This window comes from Mytilus galloprovincialis, chromosome 2 (genome assembly GCF_965363235.1).
Source record: "Mytilus galloprovincialis chromosome 2, xbMytGall1.hap1.1, whole genome shotgun sequence".
Taxonomy (NCBI): domain Eukaryota; kingdom Metazoa; phylum Mollusca; class Bivalvia; order Mytilida; family Mytilidae; genus Mytilus; species Mytilus galloprovincialis.
Genome location: NC_134839.1, coordinates 109,382,271 through 109,394,677, shown reverse-complemented (window position 1 = coordinate 109,394,677; position 12,407 = coordinate 109,382,271). Strand labels below are relative to the sequence as shown.

The window sequence follows — 12,407 nt, the reverse complement described above, 5'->3', positions numbered from 1 at the left end:
AATTCTAATGAATCCCTTGACAATGGGAATACCTCCTGTAAAGCCATTAAGGTTCACCAGTTTAGTTGAAACCACTAAACAGTAATAAAATATCCGTAAATGATTGAAAAATAGAAAAGGACCATGCATGTTGTCAGAGAAAGGGTAAACCTTTCCTTAAATGCTTTAGGAATGATTTATTGAGCACTATCCACCAATCTCAGAAAGTGTATGCACCTTTTTATTCTTAAAAGTGAAAACACTGGGAAATAACTAGGTCTTTTTGACAGTTCGAGATCTACCAAAGACGCCATAATGTTCTTTCATTGAACTGATCCCTCCCATATTTGACTCTTAAAGGTTAATCATTGATCTCAGGCAAATCAACCAGTTAATCATGTGATCGAAATTGTACAGTTAAAACCCTGAAGTTTGAAATTGCTGATATTTCATCGGATAAATCAATGTAGTATCAAAGCTTTTATTTAAACTACAATGGGGGCAAACGTTTTAAAGACACAGATTTTTAAACTGCTGAATTACAGAGGTCGGAAACCTGGACACGCGATGTCAGACTCGAAAATAAAAAAATAAAAAAAATAAACTAGAGGCTCTCAAGAGCCTGTATCGCTCACCTGATTCTACTTGGGTTTTTGAAATCATATAAAAAAATATAAAATTTGGCTAAAAGTGACAACACAACCTCATTTATAAGAAAAGGAACATGTTTAATTTCATTCAAAAGTCCCCCACTGGCGGCCATCTTGGATGACGGATCGGCTACAAAGTAACAACACTTGGTCAGCACCTCATAAGGAACATTCATGCCATGTTTGGTTTTATTCCATTCAGTGGTTCTCTAAAAGAAGTCATTTGTATGCATTTCCCATAGGGTCCTATGTTAAACTAAGTCCCCTGCTGGCGGCCATCTTGGATGATGGATCGGCTACAAAGTAACAACACTTGGTCAGCACCTCATAAGGAACATTCATGCAATGTTTGGTTTTATTCCATTCAGTGGTTCTCTAAAAGAAGTCATTTGTATGCATTTCCCATAGGGTCCTATGTTAAACTAAGTCCCCTGCTGGCGGCAATCTTGGATAATGGATCGGCTACAAAGTAACAACACTTGGTCAGCACCACATTAGGAACATTCATGCCATGTTTGATTTCATTCCATTCAGTGGTTCTCTAAAAGAAGTCATTTGTATGCATTTCCCATAGGGTCCTATGTTAAACTAAGTCCCACGCTGGCGGCCATCTTGGATGATGGATCGGCTACAAAGTAACAACACTTGGTCAGCACCACATAAGGAACATTCATGCCATGTTTGGTTTCATTCCATTCAGTGGTTCACTGGAAGAAGTGATTTGTATGCATTTCCCATATGGTCCTATGTTTAACTAAGTCCCCCGCTGGTGGCCATCTTGGATAATGGATCAGCTACAAAGTAACAACACTTGGTCAGCACCCCATAAGGAACATTCATGCTATGTTTGGTTTAATTCCATTTAGTGGTTCTCTAGAAGAAGTCATTTGTATGCATTTCCCATAGGGTCCTATGTTAAACTAAGTCCCCCGTTGGCGGCCATCTTGGATGATGGATCGGCTACAAAGTAACAACACTTGGTCAGCACCCCATAAGGAACATTCATGCTATGTTTGGTTTTATTCCATTCAGTGGTTCTCTAAAAGAAGTCATTTGTATGCATTTCCCATAGGGTCCTATGTTAAACTAAGTCCCCTGCTGGTGGCCATCTTGGATGATGGATCAGCAACAAAGTAACAACAATTGGTCAGCACCTCATAAGGAACATTCATGCCATGTTTGGTTTCATTCCATTCAGTGGTTCTCTAAAAGAAGTCATTTGTATGCATTTCCCATAGGGTCCTATGTTAAACTAAGTCCCCTGCTGGGGGCCATCTTTGATGATGGATCTGCTACAAAGTAACAACACTTGGTCAGCACCACATAAGGAACATTCATGCCATGTTTGGTTTCATTCCATTCAGTGGTTCACTAGAAGAAGTCATTTGTATGCATTTCCCATAGGGTCCTATGTTAAACTAAGTCCCCGCTGGCGGCCATCTTGGATAATGGATCGGCTACAAAGTAACAACAATTAGTCAGCACTCCATAAGGAACATTCATGCAATGTTTGGTTTCATTCCATTTAGTGGTTCTCTAGAAAAAGTCATTTGTATGCATTTCCCATAGGGTCCTATGTTAAACTAAGTCCCCCGCTGGCGGCCATCTTGGATGATGGATCGGCTACAAAGTAACAACACTTGGTCAGCACCCCATAAGGATAATTCATGCTATGTTTGGTTTTATTCCATTCAGTGGTTCTCTAAAAGAAGTCATTTGTATGCATTTCCCATAGGGTCCTATGTTAAACTAAGTCCCCGGCTGGCGGCCATCTTGGATGATGGATCGGCAACAAAGTAACAACACTTGGTCAGCACCTCATAAGGAACATTCATGCCATGTTTGGTTTCATTCCATTCAGTGGTTCTCTAAAAGAAGTCATGTGTATGCATTTCCCATAGCGTCCTATGTTAAACTAAGTCCCCCGCTGGCGGCCATCTTGGATGATGGATTGGCTACAAAGTAACAACACTTGGTCAGCACCTCATAAGGAACATTCATGCCATGTTTGGTTTCATTCCATTCAGTGGTTCTCTAGAAGAAGTTCAAAATGTAAAAAGTTAACGACGACGACGACGACGGACGACGACGGACGACGACGACGGACGACGGACGACGGACGCCAAGTGGTGAGAAAAGCTCACTTGGCCCTTCGGGCCAGGTGAGCTAAAAATTGGTTGAAAATAATTATTGAGTTGGCACCACTTTTAGTGGGTCGATCGGCAAACGCCCAACAAGCTATATTTTTATTTTGGCCTAGTCAGTGCAGGTTTTCTTTTACCTTCAATCAATTAAAGTCTATTAGTAAATCTGATGATAACATAAGGCTTTTAATTCCTTACTGAACAAACAAGACAGATATCTATACTTACTTTAATCTCACCATATTTCCAAGGGAGACAATTTTCTCTGTATTAAAATTGTAATCAGTCAAGGATTCATTGATGACCATATTCTCCAATCCAATACTGAGTCTTAGATCACATATATCCAGCAGAAGATGTGCTTCTACATACATATCTAGGACAGGGATATACACACAGCACTGTATCCCAGTACAATAATCTGGTAACCTACAGGCAAGATTCTTAGGGAGGGTAGGTAATGACAAGTCGACTCCACACACTATAAAATGTCAAACAATTCACTTATTTAAGTAACAGAGCTTCACATTTAAACTTCTAAAAACAAGAATGTGTCCCCAGTACACGGATGCCCCACTCGCACTATCATTTTCTATGTTCAGTGGACCGTGAAATTGGGGTCAGAACTCTAATTTGACATTAAAATTAGAAAGATCATATAATAAGGAACATATATACTAAGTTTCAAGTTGATTGGACTTCAACTTCATCAAAAACTACCTCGACCAAAAATTTAACCTGAAGCGGGACGAACGAACGAACGAACGAACGAACGAACGGAGCCACAGACCAGAAAACATAATGCCCCTCTACTATCGTAGGTGGGGCATAAAAATATTTTACAAAAAATGTTTTATTTAAATCTGTTTGAGCAAAATATCAATTTATTTTTTTTAATTGATAGAAAAAATTCCTCTGTCATAAAATATCACAGATGTGCTAGTAGGCATTATTGAGATTAAGTTTTTTGCACTCTCATTTGTCCTGGGCCTTGAGAAGAAAAATACATATGAAATAATAAAAAAAAAAAAAAAACAGGTATCTTATAGAGATGATTGTTATTAGGCCACACAGATATAAAAATGTCTGTACTTACGACCTAGGTCCCATCTGTCTGTATTTAACTGGTAGTCTGAGAATTGACATTGAGTACTCTGTAAATACCCAGCTATTCCTAGTTCTTCCATCAGTAAGTCTCTGGCATACGATTGTAACTGTACTGTCATATCTATCTTATTCTTATCTAACCAAGAAGACAGGGAAAAATCTACAGGAAAAAAGTTAAAACTTTTAACTTATATATTTTCAATTTTGTTGTTTTTTTTGGAAAAAAATAGGCAGATGAGTTTTTTTTATACAAAAACATTCAAATCATAGCATGTGTATGTCTATTGTATATATACTTCTCATATTTTTCTTATTTTTTTCTATTTAGTGGATAAATCACTAGCAAAAATGCCACACCTGTGACACATGCGTTTTTAGGTACATGCGTGACACTGTTGCAGCATTTTTGCCCTAGTATGACACAGTGACATCACATATGAAATTATTTAGTTAAGTTATACATCAAATATTTAAGATAAACAATAGATTCTCCCAAAAAAGATATTTTAAAGGCTTAAAGATGGTTCTTTTCATAGGTTCTTATTGTTACAAATTCTCTTGATAAACATTGAAACTATCTTTAAATAGACTTATACCTGGTATAGTGAATCCTTGATTGAAGTAAACTATCTTTAAATAGACCTATACCTGGTATAGTGAATCCTTGATTGAAGTAAACTATCTTTAAATAGACTTATACCTGGTATAGTGAATCCTTGATTGAAGTAAACTATCTTTAAATAGACCTATACCTGGTATAGCGAATCCTTGATTGAAGTAAACTATCTTTAAATAGACTTATACCTGGTATAGTGAATCCTTGATTGAAGGAAACTATCTTTAAATAGACTTATACCTGGTATAGTGAATCCTTGATTGAAGTAAACTATCTTTAAATAGACTTATACCTGGTATAGCGAATCCTTGATTGAAGTAAACTATCTTTAAATAGACTTATACCTGGTATAGTGAATCCTTGATTGAAGTAAACTATCTTTAAATAGACTTATACCTGGTATAGCGAATCCTTGATTGAAGTAAACTATCTTTAAATAGACTTATACCTGGTATAGTGAATCCTTGATTGAAGTAAACTATCTTTAAATAGACTTATACCTGGTATAGCGAATCCTTGATTGAAGTAAACTATCTTTAAATAGACTTATACCTGGTATAGTGAATCCTTGATTGAAGTTACATAAAGGTTTTGGAAGTTTGACATTATCCAGCACTTGTATATCCAGTTCACAAGGACCATTAGATTCTAAACATACACTAGCTGTCATACTAACTATGAACATCCCCTCGTTGTATAACTCTTCTATCTTATAACTGGAAAACAAAAACAATTCAAATCCTTTTTTTCCCTGTTTAATTGAAAAAAATAATAGATCACCTTGGAGAATGACACATAATTAAACCATAAACTTGTATGAAAGTAAGATTTACTTTGGATTAAAAATTTCCTAATAAAAAGATATTTCTTTGTTTCTATTTGTAAAGTTAAACTGGCTCAAACATTGATAAGGCATCATTTGATAAACATTGTCACTCAATATCACTACTAGCTTTCAATCTATAAAACTAAAAAAAAACAATTATAATAAAAAAAGCTTACTTTATGTTTACAAATCCAAACATGGAGAAAGAGTGTATAGTACCATACTCTATTTCCAGAATAGATATCTTGTGGATGAATTTCTCTATTCCAATGGTAAATGTATAATGACATGTATCCAGGTCTAAGTACACAGTAATTGCTCGTCCTAGCAGGGGTATCTGTATACAGCAGTGTATACCTGTACAGGTGTCCGACAAATAACAGGACGTATCAGACGGGAGCTTCCCTAACATCACTGGTTTATCAGACATACATTCTGGAGACAAAATATTTAAGTTTTGACTATTGATTGTTTTACATATTTAAGTTTTACTTCTTAATAAGAGTATATATACCCTTACTGCAATGAAAACACAATATGCAGCTAATGTGAATTCCATAAACCTTAAAAAAAAAAAAAAAAAAAACAACTGCAAAAACCATGAAAACAAATGATAAGTTTCAAATCTACTTTCTATATAACAAAACAAAATTTAAAAAAACGAACTGTACACATTTGTTTATATTTGTAATACAGTTAATAAAGGATTTACATTCTATAAGAAGATTTTCAACACAACATAATATGCCTGATCAGAAATACATACTATCTGAATTCCATCCCTGACTGTCTGTAGGTATATATGGTGTAGATTGTACATCACAGGGAGATGGCATCATATACTGGTCTACACCAAGTTCTCTCAGAAGTTGTACCACAAAGATATCCTTTAAAGTCCCCGTGTTCACTATACTGTTCTCTGTTAGCCAGTTGGTAAAGGAGAAATCTAAAACAAAATACCAAAAATTCAGTAAATCATTTAAAGATAGGCATAAAAGAAAACATTATGTTGATGTTTATGAATTGTTAACCTACTTGTATTTATCCTTGGTTAAAGAGTTCAAAATTAACATTGTGACTGGGATATGCAACATTTTTCTGTTATAGGACAGTTATTGTCAAAGTTAATAATTCTGAAAGTTTACATGTTTTGTGTACATTTTATTTTTTTACAATAAAGTAACTTGAATAGTTGCTTGATTAGTTTAACAATTTCAAAACAAAAACTCCTCTATAGTCAAGACAGTGTTATATTTGTAAAGTATAACAGATCTTCCACACAAACTTACAAGACAGTGTTATTACAGTTCTTCAGTAGAAACTTACCGTCCTGTATGAATCCCATGTCCAAGTTACATAGAGGTTTGGGAAGTTTAGCATTCTTCAGAATAGTAACATTGAAAACACAGCTATTGGGATCACTCTGTTCCAAACAGATATGTAAACTCAGATCTATCATAAACATCTTCTCACTTTGTAAGTTGTATATAGTATACCTACATGAAAAGAAGATTTAAATTTACATAAAAAGCACTGAAATAAGAAAATAAAAACCTGAAGGACATAATATTTTAAGTTTATCTTTATGACAATTAATACAATTCAACTTTTTAACCTAATTTGAGGAATATTTTATAAACTTACTTGAGAACTATTCCACCTTGTAGTGAAAATTGTTCTTCCTTTCCCCATGTGTATTTCAGTAGAGATAGTTGTACTTGTAGCTTTTCTATACTTATACTGATGGTGTAATTACAGGGATCTATTGCTATGTTTGTACTGAGAGTACGGCTGATTAACTTTATGTGTGCACAACAGGTTAAGGCTGAACAGTCAGTTGTCACTACACAGGATACTGATGATGGTAAAGTTAGTGACAAATCACTACTTGGGCAATCTAAAAAAAGATCAAATCAATGATTAATTCCAAATGTGTACATTAAGAAAAAGTCTTTAATCACATCAAAATCCAAAAGAGACAAAGAATAAAGTCATTTACAAATATAGGGGTTCAACAAAATTTTATATCTCTGTAAGAAAGTATTCTAAAGCTAGAAATAACTATAAAATTGAAACAATGTTCTGTAAAGTTTGGATTACAAAAGCTTGGTACAATTAAGAAGCTGTAATTTTTTTATTTAATATGAACATGAACATTTTCACATACCATTTTAAATAAATATTGACTTTTTGACTTACATATTGACTCTTTGACTTACCATTTCTCCAGCCAGTAAGGAAAGGATCCTTAGTTCTGTCACACTGGTTATCCAGGAAGAATTCAGTTAAACCAAGTTTATCCAATAAAGTCTGGGTTACAGATGCTGATAACTGGTCTGATAGTTCTTCTTTCTGTTCCTCTAAGAACTTTGTAAGTGAAAACTCTGAAAGGAAAATTGATATCAAGTTAAGTTTTCTGACTAGCAGTATACTAGTAATGAGTTTTTAAACAATATTAGGCTTGTTCTTCTTAAAAAAAAACTTACACTGTCTGCTCCATAAGATATACATAAGACCAAGGGTCCGGAAACGGTCATATATGCCAGACATGACTGATTCGGAAACTCAAAAGTCCTAAATCATTTATTGGGATTTAGGTCAAATTTTATTATTCAACAGAAATAACTTCAGTCATTTTGTTGAGATCGAGTTTTAAAACTGCCATTATGAATATATTTTTGTTTGGTTATCGATTTTATGGAATTAAACTGCCACTCCAGTAAAGTGTAATAATCCTGAGGGCCCTCCTAATAACTATATTAATGCCTCATGGAGCTATTGGCTAATGATCGCTAATCTCTTTACCTGGCTTCTAATCACAAGCTCTAAACTAATATTATAAAAAAATTAAAATTCCATACCAACTGTCATTATTTAATTACTTTTCAGTTAAGACAATTGTCAGTCTATAATTATGATGCAAATTGAATTAAAACTTGATTTAATTAAAACTTGATTTAATTTACGTAGAAAAAAGATTTTTTTCACTACTTACACACGTGCTGTGTTAACTATGTAAAAGAGGGATGAAAGATACCAAAGGGAAAGTCAAACTCATAAATCGAAAATAAACTGACAACGCCATGGCTTAAAATAAAAAAGGCAAACAGACAAACAATAGTACACATGACACAACATAGAAAACTAAAGAATAAACAACACGAACCCCACTCAAAACTAGGGGTGATCTCAGGTGCTCCGGAAGGGTAAGCAGATCCTGCTCCACATTTGGCACCCGTCGTGTTGCTTATGTGATAACAAATCCGATAAATATTCTAATTTTGTAGGTCACATTCATAAAAGGGAAGGGGATTGTAGTTACGACGTAAGGAACATATCCGATATCATTTGTGAAATGGTTATTCCATAACGGTCAACAAACTCGTGATGGCATCCGTAAAATTTACGAAGAGATGATTTCAACTTCACCATTTGGAACTCTTGTTGTAATAGCTTCCTTGTGAGCAGCAACCCTCTATCAAGAAAATCATGATAGGAAATGCAAGCACTGGAATATTGTATCAATTGGGAGATATATACCCCTTATGCAGGTGCTGCTGGAATACACATGCCTGAAATTCTCTTCAGCAGATTTGACACTAAATCGTAAATTTAAAATGATTTCATGCTAAATAAAACAAGTGCAACTATTTTCATTAATATTCTTACACTAATAAAGGTAAAATATTAAAAAGCCGATGTTTTCCTGTGAATTTGATAAACAAAACTAATCCCAGAAATGAGTCTGGAATTGTTCTTTTTAGTAGTGGCGCATTACATCCAGATTGAATTTTGACTTCAGAATTTAAAGAAACGTAAGCGATGACTGAGAAAATTACCATTTTGAGTTATTAAAATCATTTATTTTTAAACTGTTGCCTTCCTTTAATTGCTCTTGATTGATTTTAGGAAAATGGTAGGATAAATCATGAAGTAAATGTGATGCAACAGTGAAACAAGTTTGTTGATGCTACGAGTATGAGCATACTCATGAAGTAATGAGATTTTGACAATCTTTTTTTGAAAAGGGTCACCAACTTTTAAGTTATATGAAAATGACCGAAATTAGGTGAAAAATTTCCGGATCCTTGCATAAGACCTTGTGAAGGTACATCAATCTCAAGTATGGGTCAGTGTTTTTGGACAGTGGGAGTATTTATTTTCTCAAATTTTTGTGCTATTTTCACATTTCCTGACCGGTGTGAGAAAAATATTTCTCCACTAGTGAAAAATCTGTTCTCGACAAATGATTGGTTGAAATTTAATTGTGACGTTAAATTTTCTTCTTTTCTTTTGAATTTTCTTATTGTAACGTCATGAAAAAAGGCGACCATGTCTGATGCCATCACATCACAAGTACACAACTTTCCTCAAATCTTTGAAAAGGAAGGATAAAAATCATTAGAGAAACAGATTCCACCACTGTAACTTGTGTATTACCATATATCTCCACTCTCAACAGTCAAAGTTGTTAAAATTGTTCAAAAAGCTTGGCAAGCCTCACGCTTTAAATATTAAAATTTAACTCTCTCGAGTGGAGAAATATCGTAATACACTTGTTGCAGTTGTGGAATCTATATGTTAAGAATCATTACAAATGTAAATTCTTACAAAAACAAAATAACATATCATTTATTGAAATCAAGCAATTGAAAATATATGTTTCCATAACAATTTACACAGACTTTTACAAATTTTCATTATACTTGACTTTTAGAACTATAATGCATGAAATGTATGCCATGTTGCATATTTGTCTTAAACATAAAGTATTGTTGTTGTTGTTTAAGAGAAATCTTCAAATTTCCTCTTTAGATGGTTTTCAAAGTGCTTTCTCAGGGTATGGTGTATTTTCAAATATGGAACTTTACTGATGTAAAGAAAACATGTATTGTAATCTTGTGTCGTAGAATTTCAAGTGACATTACTGAAAATTCTCCTTCTTTTTTGGTAACTAGTATTATTGGACTTACCAGGAATTTCAAATCCTGTTCCCCAATTACAGAAAACTTTTGGAAGTTTATAATGATCAAACACCTTCATACTTAAATAGCAGGTCTTCTTTGATTCAAAACAGATACTTATATTAAGGCTTATCTGGTATTCAGATGTAACTGTCAAATCATCTATAACATATCTGTAACAAACAATAACAAACATGTACAGCTAACAGTTGATTCTAAAACAGCACAATAATTGAAAACTATAATTAAATGTTTATTATTAAAAAGTGTTTGAACACTTATATTTTATGTGAAAACAGCAAAATGTGAATTATCCTGTAGAATAATAGATTTAATCATTTTCAGTCTATTACAGGAGTATAATAATCTAAATCAAACTTAAAATGCATTAAACAGTATCATTGTATCGTAGCACCTGGATCTCAAATATATCAAAAGCAGACTTAAGAGCACTCAAGAATCCTACAACAAAATGTCAATACTCACTCAAGTCTGACAACATTCATAAGATATCTTTTCTCAATTGTACCTGGATAAGAAGAAAAACAAACACAATGATAAATGATTGTTCTTAGATATTGTCATATTGAAAAGCTCTATGTTGCAAACAAACTTTTCTGCAACTACAATAATTCTTTAATGTTTCAGTAGTTTGATTATTTCTTAACCTAATAAAATCTTATCACTTTTTGCACATGTGAATCACTGTGTTAAATTCTGACATAAGACTCCTTATAGTAATTGTCTGTCATTGATTGCTTTATATTCAGAGGTAAGGAATGTTAATTTGAATATGCAATGCATGTTCTGTCATAAGTTTACACATCTACATATGCGGCGATATGCCATTTGATTCTTTTTGGACTTAGTAATTCATATCTGAATACTTCGTAACATTTATTTTGGTATTCAAAAGATTTGTGTCTCAGTAGTCTAAAACCATTGTCAAAGAATCTCTTGAAAACTTACACCTTGACTACATACATTATACCAAAAGGATTTTACTTGACAAAAAAACAACTTATGCAACAAACTGTAAACAACATATTTCTAAGATCTCACCCCACTTGTAGTCTAGAATATTTATTTCCTGTTTTAACTTTTCAATACTGAATCTTATTTTCTGTTGACAAGCATCCATTTCAATATTGGTAAAAAACGATCTTTTCAGGAAATCCACATTGACACAACAGCTGATATTAGTGCAAGTGTCATGCAGACTACAAACTGTAGAACTGGGTAAAGCTGGCAGAGATAAATCCTGTCTACATTCTGAAAAAACATAATTTTGATTGTCAAAAACTTCCTAATCAACAAACTTCAAACAAGTTTCTTGTTTAAATGTATAATTTTTAATACCACTGGCAACTGCAACATTATAAAAAATGTTCAATCAATGAATATAAAAAAAAAAGAAGTATTGTTTAAATTCTGCAATAAACTTGCAGAAACAATAATGTTGATTTACCTTCCAAATCCCAAAGTTCCAAAAATATTAAGTACATAATTGATAACTGATTTTTAAGATATAGCTGTACATAAGGCAACACAACCTTACCAGATTTCCAACCATTTAGATTAGGTGTAAAGGCATCTGATGTAAGGGAGCACGAATCTTCTCTTAGGTAACCAGCTATTCCAAGATCTTCATATAACTTCTCCTTGAATGAATCTGTCAAGTTACTCACTAATTCTCCAGCCATGGCAGTGTACTTCTCCAAAGAAAAGTCTACAAAGGTTAAATATAGAATTAACATAGTAGCCAATTATCTAAATAAGCGCAACATTTCAACGCAAATTTTCTTTAAAACCTGTTTCACAAATTTTTGCTTTTAATATTCTCTTTTTTTCTTTTCATTTGTCACTAATGTCTTTTACCAAGCTTTTACCCAAGAATTTTCATAATTGTTAATATATTTTTTTTAAACATAAATAAATTGCATCTAGCGTGTTATAATTCAATTCTTTCTGGGTAACAGTTCATTTTAGGGTCCTCTTCGCGGTCCGAGTTTCAACTGTGTCAATTTCTTTAATAAATCAGAGGCAATGATTTGGATTTAAACAACTAATGCTCAAGTAATGCACATAAATTTGCTTTGTTGGAAATATAAAATGTATCTG

The 12,407-nt window shown here is 33.3% G+C and overlaps 1 protein-coding gene across 1 annotated transcript in view; it reads right to left on the bottom strand.

Moving 5' to 3' along the window:
* LOC143062603 (uncharacterized) overlaps positions 1-12,407 on the bottom strand; it is a 142,496-nt gene that overhangs the window by 14,451 nt on the left and 115,638 nt on the right. Inside the window, exons 74-85 of the mRNA XM_076234267.1 lie at positions 11,845-12,015; positions 11,349-11,558; positions 10,773-10,815; positions 10,296-10,459; positions 7,542-7,706; positions 6,967-7,219; positions 6,649-6,818; positions 6,089-6,268; positions 5,499-5,757; positions 5,049-5,212; positions 3,870-4,040; positions 3,002-3,254 (exon numbers count right to left, since the gene is read on the bottom strand). Of these exons, the coding sequence (XP_076090382.1) occupies positions 3,002-3,254; positions 3,870-4,040; positions 5,049-5,212; positions 5,499-5,757; positions 6,089-6,268; positions 6,649-6,818; positions 6,967-7,219; positions 7,542-7,706; positions 10,296-10,459; positions 10,773-10,815; positions 11,349-11,558; positions 11,845-12,015 (2,203 nt within the window). The remainder of the gene's footprint in view (positions 1-3,001; positions 3,255-3,869; positions 4,041-5,048; positions 5,213-5,498; positions 5,758-6,088; positions 6,269-6,648; positions 6,819-6,966; positions 7,220-7,541; positions 7,707-10,295; positions 10,460-10,772; positions 10,816-11,348; positions 11,559-11,844; positions 12,016-12,407) is intronic.